The sequence below is a fragment of the Mustela erminea genome, chromosome 6, assembly GCF_009829155.1.
Source record: "Mustela erminea isolate mMusErm1 chromosome 6, mMusErm1.Pri, whole genome shotgun sequence".
NCBI classification, from domain to species: domain Eukaryota; kingdom Metazoa; phylum Chordata; class Mammalia; order Carnivora; family Mustelidae; genus Mustela; species Mustela erminea.
In genome coordinates, this window is record NC_045619.1 from 99,418,465 (window position 1) to 99,439,866 (window position 21,402).

The window sequence follows — 21,402 nt, forward strand, 5'->3', positions numbered from 1 at the left end:
GGGATCGAGCCCCACATGGGGCTCTCCACTCAGCGAGAAACCTGCTTCTTCCTTTCCAGCTCCCCCTGCTTGTGTTCCCTCTCTCGCTGTGTGTCAAATAAATAAATAAAATCTTAAAAAAAAAAAAAAGAGTATGATGCTTTATCAACTGAGCCACCCAGTCACCCCAAATGAATATCTTTCTTAAACAGGACACTTAACAGAAGGCCTTGGATATACAATCAATGTGTACAATTATATCCTGGTAAAAGGAAGTCAGATCTTAACTCAATCTATTAAGTTTCTGAATTCTGGTGGAGCCAGTGAAAATCAGATATTTAAATATTTTTGGCTTATGATAGCAGAATCTCTAAATTATTATGGGTTACACACTAGTTACAATTTAAGAAGGAAGATAAAAAGCTTCCTCATATATTTAGAAAACAGAACATTAGAACAACATCAATAATATTCTAAGGAAATAACCACAATAAAACTTCTACTTCTAAAAAATTTCATTTAGTCGTGTAAAGTTAAGCCTCATCCTGAGGCATTTTAGGTTAAAAGTCTGATGAAGCCACCAGCTTCTTGACCTAAGGGAGTCTTGGAAATTCTAACTCAGTCCGCTGGTGTGGTCTGAGTTGTCTAAGGAATGTTAGCTCAGCTCTGAAGTCTTTGAAGAGCCTGTCTCAATCCTTTTCCCAGGAGGTTCTGCTCTGAGACTGTCCTTTGTTGAGGACAAAAAGTCTGTTTTGTTTTGTTTTTTTAATCTTATAAAAGAACCTTCAAGCAAGCATCACAATAAAATAAAAACTATCTGTAGAAGATAGAGATTCAAATGACTGTGGTTGGTTTATTTTTGAGAACCTTTCAAATGTGAAAGGTCTGATGAAGTTACCCATTGAAAACAGGCAACTTACTAGAAAACTTGGTTTTTCCTAGGGCATGCAAAACAAAGGTAATAAAGCCATTGCAAAAAATTAGACAAAACGTCTCTAAGAATAGTGACAAAGCCCATTTTTAAGGACATCAATAAAAGTTACATCTGAGGGGCACCTGGGTGGATGGCTCAGTCAGTTAAACATCTGCCTTTGGCTCGAGTCATGATTCTGGGGTCCTGGGATCGAGCCCTGCCTGGGGCTTCTGCCCAGCTGGGAGCCTGCTCTCCCTCTCCCTCTGCTTCTGCCTCTCCCCACTGCTTGTGTGCTCTCTCTCTCTCAAATAAATAAATAAAATCTTAAAAAGAAGAGGTTACATTTTTGTAACTGATTTGTAAAAATAAATGAACATAATTTTTATATGGAGAAAGTCTTTAATATAATATAGCAATACTGAAATACAATACATATAATCACTACATATAATCACACATATATGTATATAAATGTGCCAAGATAATACTTTTTTAAAAGATTTTATTTATTTTTTTGACAGAAGGAGAAAGAGCACGAGTAGGCACAGAGGCAGGCCGAGAGAGAGGGAGAAACAGGCTCCCCACTGAGCAGGGAGCCTGATGCGGGACTCGATCCCAGGACCCTGGGATCATGACCTGAGTTGAAGGCAGATGCTTACCCAACTGAGCCACCCAGGCACCCCTAAAGATTTATTTATATACAGCATGCCTGGGTGGCTCAGTCAGTTAAGCATCTGGTTTGGGCTCAGGTCATGTTCTCAGAATCCTAAGACTGAGCCCCATTATCGGGTTCTCTACTTATTGGGGAAGTCCGCTTCTCCCTCTCCGTCTACTGCTCCCCTTGCTTGTGCTCTCTTACTCTCTCTTTCAAATAAATACATAAAATCTTACAAGAAAAAAAAAGATTTTACTTACTTGAGAGAGAGCAAGAGAGCACAAGTGCACAGGGGGCAGGGACAGAGAGATTGAGAGAGTCATAAGCAGGCTCCATGCTGAGTGTAGAGCCTGAGGTGGGGCTCGATCTCAGAACTCTTGAGATCAGGACCTGAGCCAAAACCAAGAGTGGGATGCTTAGCCACTTGTGCCACCAGGTGCCCCAGATTATAACAATATTAAGCCAAAACTAGCAGGGCACCTGGGTGGCTTAGTCGGTTGGGTGTCTGCCATCGGCTCTGGTCATGATCCTGCTTCTCCCTTTGCCTGTCTCTTCCCCTGCTCCCCCTCTCTCATACTATCTCTCTCTCTGACAAATAAATAAATAAAATCTTTAAAAAATAATGTATTAGATGTTAGGGGAATCTGGCTGTTCAGTCGGGGGAGTGTGCAGGTCTTGATCTCAGGGTTATGAGTTTGAGCCCTACATTGGGTATAGGAATTACTTAAAAATAAAATATTATAAAAAGTAGGGGTGCCTGGGTGGCTCAGTCTTTGGGTGTCTTCCTTCAGCTCAAGTCATGATCCCAGGATCCTGGGATTGAGCCCCATACCGGGGTCCCTACAGGTCAGGAAGGCTACTTCTCCCTCTCCCACCCCCTCTGCTTGTGCTTCCTCTCTTGCTGTGTCTCTGTCAAATAAATAAATAAAATCTTTTTTTAAAAATTTAAAAAGTAAATAAAAATAAAGTATTAGATGTTAAATTTCCTTATTTTGTGGGAATTATAGAAACATTTTTCTTCTATAAGGGCTTATTTCTGCAAGTCATCAAAACAGAGCTCCTTAAATAGTCTTTATAATTATTAATACCCTCTGGAAAGAGGAAAATATTACCCACTGCAATAATAAGAGGTAAAGGCTTTTCTAAATTATAGACATCTAGGTAGAGAGCATGTATTTTCAGATCAGTAAACACAAAAACACACAATCTCACTGGTTCAGATATCCAACAACCGTTCTCTTAATCAAAGGGTGGTAATCAGTTGCATTCCACTGGAGACAATCAACTTGTATCAGTGTGAACTGGAATAATTTTCATTATTACCAGTTTTCTACAACTTACAGTGTTTTCTTTTCTTTATGTATTTTTAAATAATCTCTACACCCAACGTGGGGCTCAAACTTACAGCCCTAAGATCAAGAGTCACAGGCTCTACCTACTAAGCCAGTGACTCAAGTGGCTTAAAACACTTGAAGTGTTTTAAAGATTTATTTATTTATTTGAGAGAGAGAGAGAAGAGAAAGACAAAGAGAGAAAGCACAGTTGAGTGGGGGGGAGGGGCAGAGGGAGGAGGAGAGAATCTCAAGCAGAGGTAGAGCCGGTTATAGGGCTCCAGCTCATAGCCTTGCCATCATGATCTGAGCTGAAATCAGGAGTCAGTCGCTTAACCAACTGAGCCACCCAGGCACCCCCACTTACAGTGTTTTAAAATAGTGCAAAGGCAATAAATGATGGAAAACACCTAGATCATCGTTTTTGCCCAATTCAAAGGCTCTTATAATTTTTCCTGACCACAGCAAGAGAAAAAAAAAATACAGAGTTACATAAAACAAACAAAAACCTTAGCCGTATGTATAATAGGATTCTAATTTTATAAGCATATCCTTGCAGGTATCAAATAGCTTAAGCCGTTTCTGAAGAACCTTGTTCAGAAGAGGAAACTCTACTAACTATAAGTTGTTATAATTAATGAAAACACATCCTTAGAAGACCTGCTATGCTTCATTAGTTTGGTTCAAATTACTCTATATATTTGAAAATAATTTTAAAAATTAAATTAGAGTAGATTCTGATACCTTTTCATTAGTTTATCTTCCTATCTTTAATTCCAGAGTTAGATTTTTTTTTTTAATTATTTGATATTTCCTTCATATATTTGTGAAAAGAGAAGGATGAAACCGGATGATCACAGGAAATACTTTTTATCAAATTCTAAGTAACTTTGCAAAAAGCCTATAAAGGTATTCCTCCTGATGCTTGGATTAAAGGTTTTAAATATGCCTCTGGTGATTCTCTGGCTTTACTCTTGGCTTTTCAGTCAGATGTTACTGCTGCCTACCTGTCACAAAAAGGGAAGAAGATTGTTAAATATCAAAAAATTCTAAGTATTGGGGTGGCTGGGTGGCTCAGACAGTTAAGCATATGACTCTTGGTTTGAGCTCAGGTCTTGATCTTGAGGTGGTGAGTTGAAGCCCAGTTTTGGGCTCCATGCTAGCTGTGGAGCCTCCTTAAGAAAAAAAAAAAATCCCAAGTATTTATTGAGACTTTTTCTCTTTTTAATCAAGAATAGAAAACAGGGGGCGCCTGGGTGGCTCAGTGGGTTAAGCCGCTGCCTTCGGCTCAGGTCATGATCTCAGAGTCCTGGGATAGAGTCCCGTATCGGGCTCTCTGCTCAGCAGGGAGCCTGCTTCCTCCTCTCTCTCTCTCTGCCTGCCGCTCTGCCTACTTGTGATCTCTCTCTGTCAAATCGATGAATGAAAAATCGTTAAAAAAAAAAAAAAAAGAATAGAAAACAGAGCACTTTGGAGAGAAGAGAAAGCTATTTAGGAGCAGGAAATTTCCATAATTCAAACCTGGAAGTTTGTATTCCTAGAATTTTTGTATACTGTCCCCTACAAATGGACATTTTCCGCTACACAGAAAAATCCTAGATTAAGGCCATTAATTATACATTTTTAAGACTTAAAAAAATCTATTCTCAAAATGAAAGGGTGAGGGATATATTTTCACACACAAAAACACTATTACTATTTAGCAATCCTGTAGTGTAAATAATGTCTTAGGGTCTGTTGCTAAATGTATTTTTAGTAAAGACTAAAAGAAATAGATGAACAATTGAGAAACCTGACAAGAAGAGGAAAGATTTCCCAGGAAAAAAATAAGAAAGAATGTGGTTTAAACTTGCCCTAAGCTTTATGGGGTTTATTATCACAGGACAGAGAAACAGTTGTATTTGCCCTCAATTAGCTTAATTAATTATATTTTTTTTCAGATTGATGATTACCCACAATTTTTGAGTCCACCAGATAGAGAAACCAACCAACATATTCGTATCATCCATTCTTCAAATGTTTTTAAAAAAGAGCATGAAAAATCAAAAGGTGTCAAGAAATTCTCATTTCCATTTCATCATGGTACTTCTGACAACAAAAAAGGTATGCAATATATTTCTTAAAGTGACACAAGAAAAGATGCATTACTTTATAAGACAAAAAAAAATGTTCTTTTTTCCTCCTCAGCTTTACTGAGGTATGCTGACAAATAAAAATTATATATAAGGTGTTAACTGTGATATTTTAGTCTATATATACACTATGAAATGATTACCACAATCAGGCTAATCAACCCACATAGTTTTCATTTTGTATAAGTGATGAGAACACTTAAGATCTATTTTCTTTGCAAGTTTCAAGCACACCCTACATTATTGTTAACTATAGTCATCATGCTGTGCATTTTGGTCTCCCGAACTTATTTGTCTTATAATGAACATCTACCTTTCCCCCCACCAAGCCCCCAGCCCCTGGTAAATTACCATTTTACTATCTGTTACTATGAGTTTGTCTTTTTTGGTTTCAACATAAGTGAGATTATGTAGTGGTTCTCTTTTTATGTCTGGTTTATTTCACTTAGCATGATGTCCTCCAGGTTCATCCAGGTTGTCTCAAATGCAAGATTTTCTGTTTTTTAGATTTTATTTTACTTCTTTATATTTTAAAGTAATCCCTACATCCAACGTGGGTCTTGAACTCATGACACCAAGGTCAAGAGTCAGATGCTTGGGATGCTTGGGTGGCTCAGTCGGTTGGGCGGCTGCCTTTGGCTCAGGCTGTGATCCCAAGGTCCTGAGACTGAGTCCCACATTTGGGTCCTTGCTCAGCGGGGAGCCTGCTTCTCTCTCTGCCTGTTGCTCCCCCTGCTGGGCTCCTTCTCTCAGATGATAAAATAAATAAAATCTTAAAAAAAAAAAAAAAAACAGCCAGATGCTCTGCTGACTGAGCAAGGCAGGTGCCCCAGGATTTTTTTTTTTTTTAAAGATTTATTTATTTATCTGAAACAGAGAGAACATGAGCAGCAGGGGAGGGTAGGTGCAGAGAAGAGAGAGAATCCACAAGTAGTCTCCACACTGAGCAGGGAGCCAGACTTGGAGCTCAATCCCAGGACCCTGAGATCAGGACCTGAGCCTAAATCAAGAGCTGGACACTCACCTGAGTGAGTCCCCCAGGCATCCCAGATTTTCCTTTTTTTTAAAGGCTAAATAATATTAGATTGTGTGTATATGCATGTGTGCACACACCCCCACCCCTGACACCCACACACATTTTATTTATCCATTCATGTATTGCGGGACACTAAGGTTACTGTAAATAATGCTGCTATGAATAGGGAGGGCAGTTACCTGAGATAGTGATTTTATTTCCTTTAAACACAGACCCAGAAACGGGAATGCTGGATCATATGGTAGTCCTATTTTCGTTTCTTGAGGAGCCTCCATACTGTTTTCCACAGTGGTTGTACCAATTTGCAGCCCTATGAAGAGTGCATAAGGGTTCCCTTTTCTCCACATCCTCACCAATCCTTGCTATCTTTTGGCTTTTTGAGGATTGCCATCCTAACAGTTGTGAGGTCTCATTGTGGTTTTGATATTCAGTTCCATGATGATTAATGAGCTGATCCATCCATTCTCAGCACAGTTTGCCATACATGAGGATATGTGGGGAAAAAGGAAAGTAAAAAAAGAATGGAAAGGAAGAAAGGGAGGGAAGGCAGGGGGAGAAATGAAGAAAAACAAAAGAAAGAAAGAAGTGTGTTCACTAAATACTGGTTTCAGAAAAACAATGAGTTAAAATCTGGATTCCATTTGGTCAGTTCGTTTTTAAGTTATTTTTTTTAAATTTTTTATTTTTTATAAACATATATTTTTATCCCCAGGGGTACAGGTCTGTGAATCGCCAGGTTTACACACTTCACAGCACTCACCAAAGCACATACCCTCCCCAATGTCCATAACCCCACCCCCCTTCTCCAAACCACCCTCCCCCCAGCAACCCTCAGTTTGTTTTGTGAGATTAAGAGTCACTTATGGGGGGCGCCTGGGTGGCTCAGTGGATTAAGCCGCTGCCTTCGGCTCAGGTCATGATCTCAGTGTCCTGGGATCGAGCCCCGCATCGGGCTCTTTGCTCAGCGGGAGCCTGCTTCTCTCTCTCTCTCTCTCTCTCTGCCTGACTCTCCGCCTACTTGTGATCTCTCTCTCTGCCAAATAAATAAATAAAATCTTTAAAAAAATAATAATAATAAAAAATAAAAAAAATAAAAAAAAAAAGAGTCACTTATGGTTTGTCTCCCTCCCAATCCCATCTGGTTTCATTTATTCTTCTCCTACCCACTTAAGCCCCCATGTTGCATCACGACTTCCTCATATCAGGGAGATCATATGATAGTTGTCTTTCTCTGCTTGACTTATTTCACTAAGCATGATACGCTCTAGTTCCATCCATGTTGTCACAAATGGCAAGATTTCATTTCTTTTGATGGCTGCATAGTATTCCATAGTATTCCATTATGTATATATACCACATCTTCTTGATCCATTCATCTGTTGATGGACATCTAGGGTCTTTCCATAGTTTGGCTATTGTGGACATTGCTGCTATAAACATTCAGGTGCACGTGCCCCTTTGGATCACTACGTTGGTATCTTTAGGGTAAATACCCAGTAGTGCAATTGCTGGGTCATAGGGCAATTCTATTTTCAACATTTTGAGGAACCTCCATGCTGTTTTCCAGAGTGGTTGCACCAGCTTGCATTCCCACCAACAGTGTAGGAGGGTTCCCCTTTCTCTGCATCCTCGCCAGCATCTGTCATTTCCTGACTTGTTGGATTTAGCCATTCTGACTGGTGTGAGGTAATATCTCATTGTGGTTTTGATTTGTATTTCCCTGATGCCGAGTGATATGGAGCACTTTTTCATGTGTCTGTTGGCCATCTGGATGTCTTCTTTGCAGAAATGTGTGTTCATGTCCTCTGCCCATTTCTTGATTGGATTATTTGTTCTTTGGGTGTTGAGTTTGCTAAGTTCTTTATAGATTCTGGACACTAGTCCTTTATCTGATATGTCGTTTGCAAATATCTTCTCCCCTTCTGTCAGTTGTCTTTTGATTTTGTTAACTGTTTCCTTTGCTGTGCAAAAGCTTTTGATCTTGATGAAATCCCAATAGTTCATTTTTGCCCTTGCTTCCCTTGCCTTTGGCGTTGTTCCAAGGAAGATGTTGCTGCGGCTGAGGTCGAAGAGGTTGCTGCCTGTGTTCTCCTCAAGGATTTTGATGGATTCCTTTCGCACATTGAGGTCCTTCATCCATTTTGAGTCTGTTTTCGTGTGTGGTGTAAGGAAATGGTCCAATTTCATTTTTCTGCATGTGGCTGTCCAATTTTCCCAACACCATTTATTGAAGAGGCTGTCTTTTTTCCACTGGATATTCTTTCCTGCTTTGTCGAAGATTAGTTGACCATCGAGTTGAGGGTCTATTTCTGAGCTCTCTATTCTGTTCCATTGATCTATGTGTCTGTTTTTGTGCCAGTACCATGCTGTCTTGATGATGACAGCTTTGTAATAGAGCTTGAAGTAGGAATTGTGATGCCACCAACTTTGGCTTTCTTTTTCAATACCCCTTTGGCTATTCGAGGTCTCTAATGGTTCCATATAAATTTTAGAATTATTTGTTCCATTTCTTTGAAAAAGATGGATGGTACTTTGATAGGAATTGCATTAAATGTGTAGATTGCTTTAGGTAGCATAGACATTTTCACAATATTTATTCTTCCAATCCAGGAGCATGGAACATTTTTCCATTTCTTTGTGTCTTCCTCAATTTCTTTCATGAGTACTTTATAGTTTTCTGAGTATAGATTCTGTGCCTCTTTGGTTAGGTTTATTCCTAGGTATCTTATGGTTTGGGGTGCAATTGTAAATGGGATTGACTCCTTCATTTCTCTTTCTTCTGTCTTGTTGTTGGTGTAGAGAAATGCAACTGATTTCTGTGCATTGATTTTATATCCTGACACTTTACTGAATTCCTGTATAAGTTCTAGCAGTTTTGGAGTGGAGTCTTTTGGGTTTTCCACATATAGTATCATATCATCTGCGAAGAGTGATAATTTGACTTCTTCTTTGCCGATTTGGATGCCTTTAATTTCCTTTTGTTGTCTGATTGCTGAGGCTAGGACTTCTAGTACTATGTTGAATAGCAGTGGTGATAATGGACATCCCTGCCGTGTTCCTGACCTTAGCGGAAAAGCTTTCAGTTTTTCTCCATTGAGAATGATATTTGCGGTGGGTTTTTTATAAATGGCTTTGATGATATTGAGGTATGTGCCCTCTATCCCTACACTTTGAAGAGTTTTGATCAGGAAGGGATGCTGTACTTTGTCAAATGCTTTTTCAGCATCTATTGAGAGTATCATATGGTTCTTCTTCTTTCTTTTATTGATGTGTTGTATCACATTGACTGATTTGCGGATGTTGAACCAACCTTGCAGCCCTGGAATAAATCCCACTTGGTCGTGGTGAATAATCCTTTTAATGTACTGTTGAATCCTATTGGCTAGTATTTTGGTGAGAATTTTCACATCTGTGTTCATCAAGAATATTGGTCTATAGCTCTCTTTTTTGATGGGATCCTTGTCTGGTTTTGGGATCAAGGGGATGCTGGCCTCATAAAATGAGTTTGGAAGTTTTCCTTCCATTTCTATTTTTTGGAACAGTTTCAGGAGAATAGGAATTAGTTCTTCTTTAAATGTTTGGTAGAATTCCCCTGGGAAGCCTTCTGGCCCTGGGCTTTTGTTTGTTTGGAGATTTTTAATGACTGTTTCAATCTCCTTACTGGTTATGGGTCTGTTCAGGCTTTCTATTTCTTCCTGGTTCAGTTGTGGTAGTTTATACGTTTCTAGGAATGCATCCATTTCTTCCAGATTGTCAAATTTGTTGGCGTAGAGTTGCTCATAGTATGTTCTTATAATAGTTTGTATTTCTTTGGTGTTAGTTGTGATCTCTCCTCTTTCATTCATGATTTTATTTGGGTCCTTTCTCTTTTCTTTTTGATAAGCCTGGCCCAGGGTTTATCAATTTTATTAATTCTTTCAAAGAACCAGCTCCTAGTTTCATTGATTTGTTCTATTGTTTTTTTGGTTTCTATTTCATTGATTTCTGCTCTGATCTTTATGATTTCTCTTCTCCTGCTGAGTTTAGGGTTTCTTTCTTGTTCTTTCTCCAGCTCCTTCAGGTGTAGGGTTAGGTTGTGTCTGAGACCTTTCTTGTTTCTTGAGAAAGGCTTGTACCGCTATATATTTTCCTCTCAGGACTGCCTTTGTTGTGTCCCACAGATTTTGAACTGTTGTATTTTCATTATCATTTGTTTCCATGATTTTTTTCAATTCTTCTTTAATTTTCCAGTTGACCCATTCATTCTTTAGAAGGATGCTGTTTAGTCTCCATGTATTTGGGTTCTTTCCAAACTTCCTCTTGTGGTTGAGTTCTAGCTTCAGAGCATTGTGGTCTGAAAATATGCAGGGAATGATCCCAATCTTTTGATACCGGTTGAGTCCTGATTTAGGACCGAGGATGTGATCTATTCTGGAGAATGTTCCATGTGCACTAGGGAAGAATGTGTATTCTGTTGCTTTGGGATGAAATGTTCTGAATATATCTGTGATGTCCTTCTGGTCCAGTGTTTCGTTTAAGGCCTTTATTTCCTTGCTGATCTTTTGCTTGGATGATCTGTCCATTTCAGTGAGGGGAGTGTTAACGTCCCCTACTATTATTGTATTATTGTTGATGTGTTTCTTTGATTTTGTTATTAATTGGTTTATATAGTTGGCTGTTCCCCCGTTGGGGGCATAGATATTTAAAATTGTTAGATCTTCTTGTTGGACAGACCCTTTGAGTATAATATAGTGTCCTTCCTCATCTCTTATTATAGTCTTTGGCTTAAAATCTAATTGATCTGATATAAGGATTGCCACTCCTGCTTTCTTCTGATGTCCATTAGCATGGTAAATTCTTTTCCACCCCCTCACTTTAAATCTGGAGGTGTCTTCGGGCTTAAAATGAGTTTCTTGGAGGCAACATATAAATGGGTTTTGTTTTTTTATCCATTCTGATACCCTGTGTCTTTTGATGGGGGCATTTAGCCCATTAACATTCAGGGTAACTATTGAGAGATATGAATTTATTGCCATTGTATTGCCTGTAAGGTGACTGTTACTGTATATTATCTCTGTTCCTTTCTGATCTACCTCTTGTAGGCTCTCTCTTTGCTTAGAGGACCCCTTTCAATATTTCCTGTAGAGCTGGTTTGGTGTTTGCAAATTCTTTAGTTTTTGTTTGTTCTGGAAGCTTTTAATCTCTCCTTCTATTTTCAATGATAGCCTAGCTGGATATAGTATTCTTGCCTCATGTTTTTCTCATTTAGTGCTCTGAAAATATCATGCCAGCTCTTTCTGGCCTGCCAGGTCTCTGTGGATAAGTCAGCTGCCAATCTGATATTTTTACCATTGTATGTTACAGACTTCTTTTCCCGGGCTGCTTTCAGGATTTTCTCTTTGTCATTAAGACTTGTAAATTTTACTATTAGGTGACAGGGTGTGGGCCTATTCTTATTGATTTTGAGGGGCGTTCTCTTAACCTCCTGAATTTTGATGCTCGTTCCCTTTGCCATATTGGGGAAGTTCTCCCCAATAATTCTCTCCAGTATACCTTCTACTCCCCTCTCTCTTTCTTCTTGTTCTGGAATCCCAATTATTCTAATGTTGTTTCGTCTTATGGTGTCACTTATCTCTCGAATTCTCCCCTCGTGGTCCAGTAGCTGTTTGTTCCTCTTTTGCTCAGCTTCTTTATTCTCTGTCATTTGGTCTTCTATATCACTAATTCTTTCTTCTGCCTCATTTATTCTAGCAGTGAGAGCCTCCATTTTTGATTGCACCTCATTATTAGTTTTTTAATTTCAACTTGGTGAGATTTCAGTTCTTTTATTTCTCCAGAAAGGGCTTTTATATCTCCCGAGAGGGTTTCTCTAATATCTTCCATGCCTTTTTTGAGCCCGGCTAGAACCTTGAGAATTGTCATTCTGAACTCTAGATCTGACATATTACCAATGTCTGTATTGATTAGGTCCCTAGCCTTCAGTACTGCCTCTTGTTCTTTTTTTTGTGGTTAATTTTTCCACCTTGTCATTTTGTCCAGATAAGAGTATATGAAGGAGCAAGTAAAATACTAAAAGGGTGGCAACAACCCCAGGAAAATATGCTTTAATCAAATCAGAAGAGATCCCAAATCGTGAGGGGGTTAAAGGGGGATAAAAAGAGGTTCAAAAAGAAAGAAAGGGAGAAAAAAAAAAAAGAAAAAAGAAAATGAATAAAGAAAAGTATAAAAATATATATATATTAGATAAACTAGTTTAAAAACGTTAAAAAAGAAAAGGGTAAAAGTTTTTAAAAAATTTAGCAAAAGAAGAGAAAAAAATGAAAAATAAAAAAATTAAATTAACGGCAAGACTAAAAAATCACAGGGAGAAAGCCATGAGTTCCGTGCTTTGCTTTCTCCTCCTCTGGAATTCTGCTGCTCTCCTTGGTATTGAAACCGCACTCCTTGGTAGGTGAACTTGGTCTTGGCTGGATTTCTTGTTGATCTTCTGGGGGTGGAGCCTGGTGTAGTGATTCTCAAGTGTCTTTGCCCCAGGCGGAATTGCACCGGGCTTACCAGGGTCCGGGCTGAGTAATCCGCTCGGGTTTGCTTTCAGGAGCTTTTGTTACCTGAGCGCTTTCCGTAGAGTTCTGGAGGACAGGAATACAAATGGTGGTTCCTGGTCTCCGGCCTGGAGGAGCCGAGAGCCCGTGGCCCCACTCCTCAGTGCGCCCTCAGAGAACAGCGGTCAGTAACTCCCTTCTCCTGACTTCCGGCCACGCTCGAGCTCACCGAGCCTGTGGCCAGTTCAAGGTAACACCGAGTTGTGAGCTCACTCCGCTCTGTCTCTGTAGCCGGTTTTCCCATTCCAATACCCGCAAGCTCTGCGACATTTAGACACCCTGATCCTTCTGTGACCCTGCGGGATCTGAGGCCACGCTGACCCCGTGTGGGCTTCGCCCCGGTTTAGCCTCTGGAGCAATGTCCCTCAGTGGAACAGACTTTTAAAAGTCCTGATTTTGTGCTCCGCCGCTTTCCGGGAGCGCCCCCCCCCCCCCCGGTCTATTTTCCCGTCGCTTTGGAGTCACTTCTCCGCCAGTCCTACCTTTCAGAAAGTGGTTGTTTTTCTGTTTCTAGAATTGCTGTTCTTCTTCTCTTTGATCTGCCGATGGATTTGCAGGTGTTTGCAATCTTTAGATAAGCTATCTAGCTGATCTCCTGCTAGCTGAAGTAGTCTCAGTCTGCTACTTCTCCGCCATCTTGACTCCTCCCCTTTTTAAGTTATTTTTAAGATTTTATTTATTTAGTCATCAAAGAGAGACTGAGCACAAGCAGGGGGAATGGCAGGCTGAGGGAGAAGTAGGCTCCCCGCTGAGCAGTGAGCCCGATGCAGGGCTTCATCCCAGGACCCTGGGATCATAACCTGAACTGAAGGCAGACGCTTAACCCACTGAGCCACCCAGGCACCTCTGGTCAGTTCTTGTTTAATTTTAATAACCTTATTAACAACCACATTTTTCTTTCTTTTTGTTTTTAAAGATTTGACAGAGACACAGTGAGAGAGGGAATACAAGCAGGGGGAGTGGGAGAGGGAGAAGCAAGCTTTCCGCTGAGCAAGGAGCCCAATGTGGGGCTTGATCTCAGGACCCAGGATTATGACCTGAGCCAAAGGCAGACGCTAAACGATTGAGCCACCCAGGCACCCCCAACAACCACATATTTTAATGAAAAACCTAATCAAGAAGTACAGGGGATAACCAGAAACATTGTGAACCTGGCTTTAGGAAAACTCCTGATAGTCATCTCTGTGAATCTTGGGCTCCCACAAACAAGGGAAGCTACAAGGTCCTGTTCCAATAATTATGGTTTATTGTGGTTATTAACAGCATTCACTCTTCATTCAAAAATAGTGTTGGGAACTTGTTCATCCAAGAACTATGATTCACATCTAGATAAAAAGATGAAAAGCCACCTTTAATTTTGTTTAGGGAGCTCAGCATCTGATGCAGATGATTTTCCCACTGGGCACAAGGAGATCTAGAAAATTCACAGGGGGGTGGGGAGAAAGGGGAGGTGAGGAGTCAGGGCTCCCGGTACTCACCCTGCTCAACCAGAGCTCCCGTGCTTTTACGTTTCATATTTTGGGCTGTACATCCTTCTGGTGAGTAAGTTTTAAAAATCCAAGGACAAATAGATAAAAATAGAATATATAGTTCAGCATTATACTGTTTATTTCGAGGTCTTATTTTATATATGTACATAAAATGTGATTATATCTAAAGGAGCCCTTTATATGCAATCCACATAACCGGGAGGTGGTCAAAAGCAGAGAAGCATGGGCTTTGGACTCGCTAAGCTGACATCTGAATCCCAGCTCCCACCTTTCCAGCTGTGTGACTGTCTACAAGTCACAGCCTCTGTGAGCCTCAGCTTCCTTGTCTTTCTATTGCTACTTTCACAGGGTTTTTGTGTTACATGAAATAATGTGGGCAAGGCTGGGCATACAGCAGGAAAGCAGTCAGATGTTGAGATCACATCCTTAGCTGAGAGGAAGGACAGAATAAAGTCCCCACAGGGCTCCTGGAAAGGCCCTTCCACTTCTGGCCTCTAGGCAGTGGAGCTAGACCAGTGCATACCAGTCAACTGGCTCTTCGCTAGGCTTCCCTCCAGGTAAGACTCAGAGCTCTTGGAGTACCGGATAACTACAAAGTGTGAGAAAACTATCCAGTGTTTGTACACTCTCATAGACAAGCACCCTTCCACACTGACGCTCCATGGCATGGCAACTGTTTGTAGAAGTTGTAATTAGACTTACTAAATCCCTGGTTGCTCCCCAGGTCTCTTGCCACCCTAATTAGAGTACCTAACTGGCGTTGGTTGCCTTAAATGCATATTTATCCTTGTCCACAAGCATAATTATTCTTGGTTTTTTTTTCCCCCAAGATGTATAAGAAGATAAAAACACACGTTAAAGAAGCTAATTACAGGTAGAAGTTTTATGAAATTTAAATTCCTAGAAACTTCACAAATGATGTTAAAAGCAGTGAAGATGCTTAAAAAAAAAAACTTATCTTGTATTCAAGCACATGGCTATTCATAAAATTATACCTCTCCTCTACTCCTCCTCCTCCACTTTCATCTCTGAATGTTTCATCTGACACTTTGGTGTAGGGAGTTTTGAAAACCCAAAACTGCTACTGTCACAAGGAGTCATACATAGCACACATTACAGAAATAAAAGCATCCCCCTTTCTAGAATGCCAACAGTCCTGCGCCCTGATGCTGGTTCTCCACCAAGCTGCTTCTTCCCTGGGTTAGTGTTGCCATATACCCTGTGGGACCATGGGGGTTCACCTCCTAGACAGTCTGTAATATGCAGACCTGAAGCGAGAGAGGGGCTCAAACCTGTCTGACCATCTTCTTGACAACAGTTATTGCTAGAGGCTTTAATGTTAATACTGATGATATCATGCCCAGAGAAGTAGCTCACATTAACTGCTCAGCATTTAAATAAAGATAATTATTAGAACTTACTCCAAACCTCTTGGGTGAAAGCCTAGGGAATATTTGTGTCATGTGGTAAAGCGCACACTCAAACCAACTGGATTATCTTAACAAAGGAAGCTCGAAAGTGAGAATCATTTGTAGTAAAAATACTTAGTTTCATCATCTCATTTTCAAAAGGCTTCCTAATTAAGCCCTACTTTTTCTGGAGATATATAGAAGAAGAGGTTTTTCTCGAGAGTATACATGTGTCCTTATATGGGTCAGAGGTAGCACTTTAAATTGTACTTTTTATGTGTAGATGAAAGGGGATGGTTATTAAACTCTACATGAACAATGCTGACAGGAGCAGAGGCTGTGGTGAACTGTATTAGCTGCTAAAGCTCTAGAATGAATTGACTGATTAGCCCCTTCGTGTCAAGTACATTCTTTTTTTTTTTTTTTTTTTTAAGATTCTGTTTATTTATTAATGAGAGACAGAGAGAGAGGCAGAGGGAGAGGGAGAAGCAGGTACCCTGCAGAGCAGGGAGGCCGATGGCGGACTCAGGACCCTGGGACCATGACCCAAGCTGAAGGCGGACACCCAACGACTGAGCCACCCAGGCACTCTCAAGTCCAAAAGAACGGCAATGTCCAACAGAACTTTCTGCAATGATGGAGCTGTTCTGTATGTAGTCTAATTACATCTAGTACAGTGGCCAACAGCCACCTATGACCACTAGTGCTACTAACTGAATTTTAATTTAATGTTAATTTTAATGGCCACAGGTGTCTAGTAGCTATAGAATCAGTCACTGCAGTTCTAGATGCATAGAAAAGACTTTAATGGGGCGCCTGGGTGGCTCAGTGGGTTAAGCCGCTGCCTTCAGCTCAGGTCATGATCTCAGGGTCCTGGGATCGAGTCCCGCATCGGGCTCTCTGCTCAGCAGGGAGCCTGCTTCCTCCTCTCTCTCTGCCTGCCTCTCTGCCTACTTGTGTTCTCTGTCAAATAAATAAATAAAATCTTTAAAAAAAAAAAAAAAAAGAAAAGACTTTAATGGCCTTGGTGATGTCTTTGAAACACTGGCATAACATGAAGTAGACTAATCCCCAAAATAGAGTGAAACATCATAATCTGATGACACATACACTGAACCAGGTTTTATACAAATATAAGATTTTCTTTTATACCTAAAACCTACATATTTTTTAAAATGATTGAGGTTCAAGAAAATGAAAACAAGGGGCTGATGAGTCTCTCAGGTTTAGTGGATAATTTTTACATAGGCTTGGCAGTCTTCCCCATAGGAATAGGGTTTTGACAAATATAATCAGATCTCTTGCAGTTAGGAAAGCATTGCATTTTTTTGGTAGTGTCCTTTCTAAAAATGTGCCTCAGCTGATCAGCACTACTGAACATGTCGCCAGGCATCCACCGTGCTAAATGGGAGAAGGACTTCATATCTAAGCTACTGAAGAAGACTGTGAGCTGCTATGTGCACCCTAGAGAACACAGTGGCAGAAAACACTGTCATCTGCTATCTGTCATCAGGCTCTCTTTTCATTATGGCCTTACACCTGCCAGACTCTGGCCACTGGCACCTAGGGGACCAGCCCTTCCAGCCGATGTAGAAACAGAGATCAAGCTGTACTTCATTTTTCAGTGGACAGCACAGATGATCCTAAGATCCTAAGATCATCAATGGTAACACCATTGTTACCAATGAAATATAAAGCTAACAGAGAGAGGGGCAGGAATGCTGACCCTAAAGTTGTTTTTTGTCATAGCCTTTGATGGCCTCACACACAAAAAAGAAAGTTCAAGGTTGGTGAACCTGCTTGAAATCAGGTTGAAGAGACAGTTAGGTAATACCAGCTTCCTAATAGAAAAGACTCCGTGATTTCTTCTCCCCTCCCAGCAAGCCCGCAGTGCTGTGCTCCATTTCCTTCCTGCTCTCCTCCAAAATGCCTGAGGTGTTGCTATATACCCAGAACCCTGTGGTTCATGTTCCCAACAGTCTGTAATATGTGGTCCTGAGGCAAGAGGCTCAAACCTTCTGACTCCTGTACCACAAATTGCTAATACGTCCTACTTAATTCCAGCAACAATCAAAGGCATTATTTATTTCACAATTAGTGCCCACATTTGTGAAAAGCCTACTATTAGAAGTGTCTATGATGACCGGGGTTTTAAACTTATGTAGTTAGTAGAGGTTTTTCACTTTCAAGTAGAAAAAACTCATTCTGCCTAACTTAATGCCAAAGAGAATTTATTGAAGGATTTTGAGTCTTTCAGGGAATCAAGAGGGGAACAGAAGAAACCCAATAGTGGAAGACCAGAAACCCGGAGGCCTGTTCCTGGGCCTGAACAGCCTGTGAGGGACTTTCTTCTCAATATGGCCAGTTTCAAAGACTCCCAGCTCTGCCTCTCATGTCTAGATGTCACAATCCTAGAGGGAGACATTGATCAGCCCAACTTGGGTCAGAGCCCAACTTGGGTCAGAGCCCACCTCCAGACCACTCGGCTACAGCTCGAATAAGGATGGATCCAGATTTTGTGGGGACTAAAAACTCACACAATTTGCAGAGCCTTCCTTAAGAAAAAGAGTCAAGACACCAAATACAGTTGATCTGGAAATGTTGGGGTCAGAGCAAATGGTCAAGAAAGAATTCTTGAAATGTCTTCAGTGCAAAAAGCTGGTTTTTGGGGGGGCTTTTTGCTTGTTTGTTTTCTTTTTTTTTTTTTTTTTAATATTTTATTTATTTATTTGACAGAGAGAGAGAGAGAGAGAGAGAGAGATCACAAGTAGGCAGAGAGGTAGGCAGAGAGAGGAAGGGAAGCAGGCTCCCTGCTGAGCAGAAAGCCCGATGCGGGGCTCGATCCCAGGACCCTGAGATCATGACCTGAGCCGAAGGCAGAGGCTTTAACTCACTGAGCCACCCAGGCGCCCCTGTTTGTTTTCTTTTAAACATGGGGACAGTACTTGTGGGCAGAAAGAATTGCACTGGGGTTGTGATGGGTGACTGATTACATACTTTCAAGTTGGGAGGGGTTTAGGGATAGCATAAGTCTCTAAGGAATTTTGGAAACAAGGTTTCCAGGAACTTGAGGGGGCTAGCTGTCCTTAGGTAAAGGTCATTTATTGCTGTCTAGTCAAACCTTAGTCATGAGACCCTTCAGATGTATATCAGTGGGTCATATGCTTGAAGGATGATTGGTGACATATATCTCGGAGGGTAGAAATAAAAGAAGTTTCCAAAGGAATTTTTATATGTTAAGACTTATAGAATCCTGGGGGCATTGGGCTAAGATTGCCTTTTGCCCTTATATTAATAGTATATTAACATTGAGACAGCTGAATCCCTAGAGAAATGTCACTCTACCTGTTTCAAGGATTTGTCAATGGGCTGTAAGTAGCAAGGAAATTTAATTTTTTCTTTTGCCTTTGTTTCCCACATCATAACAACTGCAGTACTTCCAAGAAATACAGGCAGAAGAAATCACAAACATGTTCCTCTATGGACAAGAGGAAGTGAGACAGAAGGAAAACTGAAGTGGAAAGGGCCTGTGGTCTTGAATGATTGTGGCTAAAATGTCTTCCCTTTACATATTTAATAAAAACATTTGGCCAGGGGCGCCTGGGTGGCTCAGTGGGTTAAGCCTCTGCCTTTGGCTCAGGTCATGATCTCAGGGTCATGGGATCAAGCCCTGCATCGGGCTCTCTGCTCAGCAAGGAGCCTGCTTCCCTCCCCTCTCTCTGCCTGCCTCTCTGCCTGCTTGTGATCTCTGTCTGTCAAATAAATAAATAAAATCTTTTAAAAAACACGCACACATTTGGCCATGCGCACACATTGTTAAGACCTCTCCTAAGACTTTGGAAGGAACTCGTGCAAGTGAGGGGCACTAGAGCTGAAACATCATTAATTTCATTGGAAAGAGCAGTTTTTGTTTTGTTTTTATTTGATTTTAATAAAGATGGGGCACCCATACTGTAGAAGAGGCCAGTCCCTTAAAGAAGGGAAGGTGCTGGGAAGACAAAAAGTCACTATAGCTTGGTGCTTCCATTAGTCACCGCATAACTGTGGTTTCCCACTTTCGTGTGTGTGTGTGTGTGTGTGTGTGTGTGTGTGTTTAAGGATTTTATTTTTAAGTAATCTCTATACCCAACATGGGGCTCAAATTCACACTTCTGAGATCAAAAGTCACATGCTCTAGCCCCTGAGCCAGCCAAGCGCCCCTCAGTTTCTCACTTACCAGGTTTTTGGCCTCACATCCCCAGGTGATCTCCAAATCTGATGAAATATGCCAGACTTCAAGGGGGCTGTGTTGACCTCATCTGTCTAGATCAGAGCCAGCCAGAAAACCACCCACAGCCTCCTGCTATCTTTTTATAGAATCCCCTCCAGCCATCACCTTTGGCTCTCTTAGGTAAAAGGGTTCTTTCTTCTAAGCATGGAGGTGCCTTGGGCTCCTCTCAGAACCACTGGAGTGAAAGAGAATTTTGCAGAGCAGTTCAAAAGGAAAGGGGTCAAACACAGTGCAAACACACTTATGATTTTGATTTAATTTTGTGTAAATTTTGACTTAAAAATAAACAGAAAAAATTAAAAGAAGAGGAAGGAGTAAAGGGAAGCAAGCAAGTCAAGAAAGGAAGCTGCGGACAGAACCAGGGAAACCCCCAGACGCATTCTCTGTGGGAGCAGGGCTTTCTCTCTTTCTCTCCCTGGCTCTCTGTTTGGCCTGTGCATCCCCTAACTCCAACCCTTCCGCAGGGATGCAGAGATGGTCACAGGGAACACGGAGTTTCCGCTGGAGCTTAGAATGTGAGGACCATACTGACCTCTTGCAGTAGCCTACAGAAATGTAAATTTGATTCTCATGCAGAACACTTCTCAGATACTATTATTGTTTGTCCCTCCAAACAAACTACACACATAATTGGGAGGACACGACAGTGTTCTTGATGTTATGATTGGCTCTTTGATTTTCACTTTAAATTAAACTAAGATATATTGTATAACTACTCTACCAGGCATCACACAAGTCCTTTTTATGCACATTATCTTATTTTCACTCACAGAATTATCATCTTCACTTTTATAAATTAAGATAGTTAGTCCAGTGGGGCACCTGGGTGGCTCAGTGGGTTAAGCCTCTGCCTTCGGCTCAGGTCATGAACTCAGGGTCCTGGGATCGAGCCCCACATCAGGCTTTCTGCTTGGTGGGGAGCCTGCTTCCCACCCCACACCCCCGCCTGCCTCTCTGCCTACTTGTGATCTCTGTCCATCAAATAAATAAATCCTTAAAAAAATATATACTGAGTCCAGAGTGAAAAGATAACCGGAAATTCTTGCAAACTGTAAAGTAACTTTTTACAAGAGTCTGAAGTTAAGCACATGTTTTCTTTTTTTTTTTTTTTTTTAATTTATTTATTTGACAGACAGAGATCACAAGTAGGCAGAGAGGCAGGCAGAGAGACAGGGGGAAGCAGGTTCCCCGCTGAGCAGAGAGCCTGACAAGGGGCTCGATCCCAGGACCCTGAGATCATGACTTGAGCCAAAGGCAGAGACTTAACCCACTGAGCCACCCAGGTGCCCCTTAAGCACGTGTTTTAACATCAAAGCCAAAGTTCCTTTTGTCCCATCATGCTGCCCAGTTTTTACTTTGGGACTTGCAAGGTTTTTGTTTTGTTTTGTTTTTGGAGAGGTTGGGGAGGGACAGAGGGAAAGGGAGAGAGAATCTTAACCAGGTTCCTCACCTGCACCGACCTGATGTGGGGCTTGATTTTACCACCCTGAGATCACAACCTGAGGTGAAATCAAGAGTTTGATACTTAATCAACCGAGCCACCCAGATGCCCCACGACTTGCAAGTTTTTGTGAGGATTTATGAGCAGTCATCAAATCAGTATGTG

The 21,402-nt window shown here is 41.1% G+C and overlaps 1 protein-coding gene across 4 annotated transcripts in view; it reads left to right on the plus strand.

Moving 5' to 3' along the window:
- Positions 1-21,402, plus strand: part of C6H12orf56 (chromosome 6 C12orf56 homolog) — a 109,490-nt gene that overhangs the window by 28,483 nt on the left and 59,605 nt on the right. For all 4 annotated transcript variants that reach the window (XM_032348861.1, XM_032348862.1, XM_032348864.1 and 1 more), the window contains exon 2: positions 4,819-4,981. In XM_032348861.1, the coding sequence (XP_032204752.1) occupies positions 4,819-4,981 (163 nt within the window). The remainder of the gene's footprint in view (positions 1-4,818; positions 4,982-21,402) is intronic.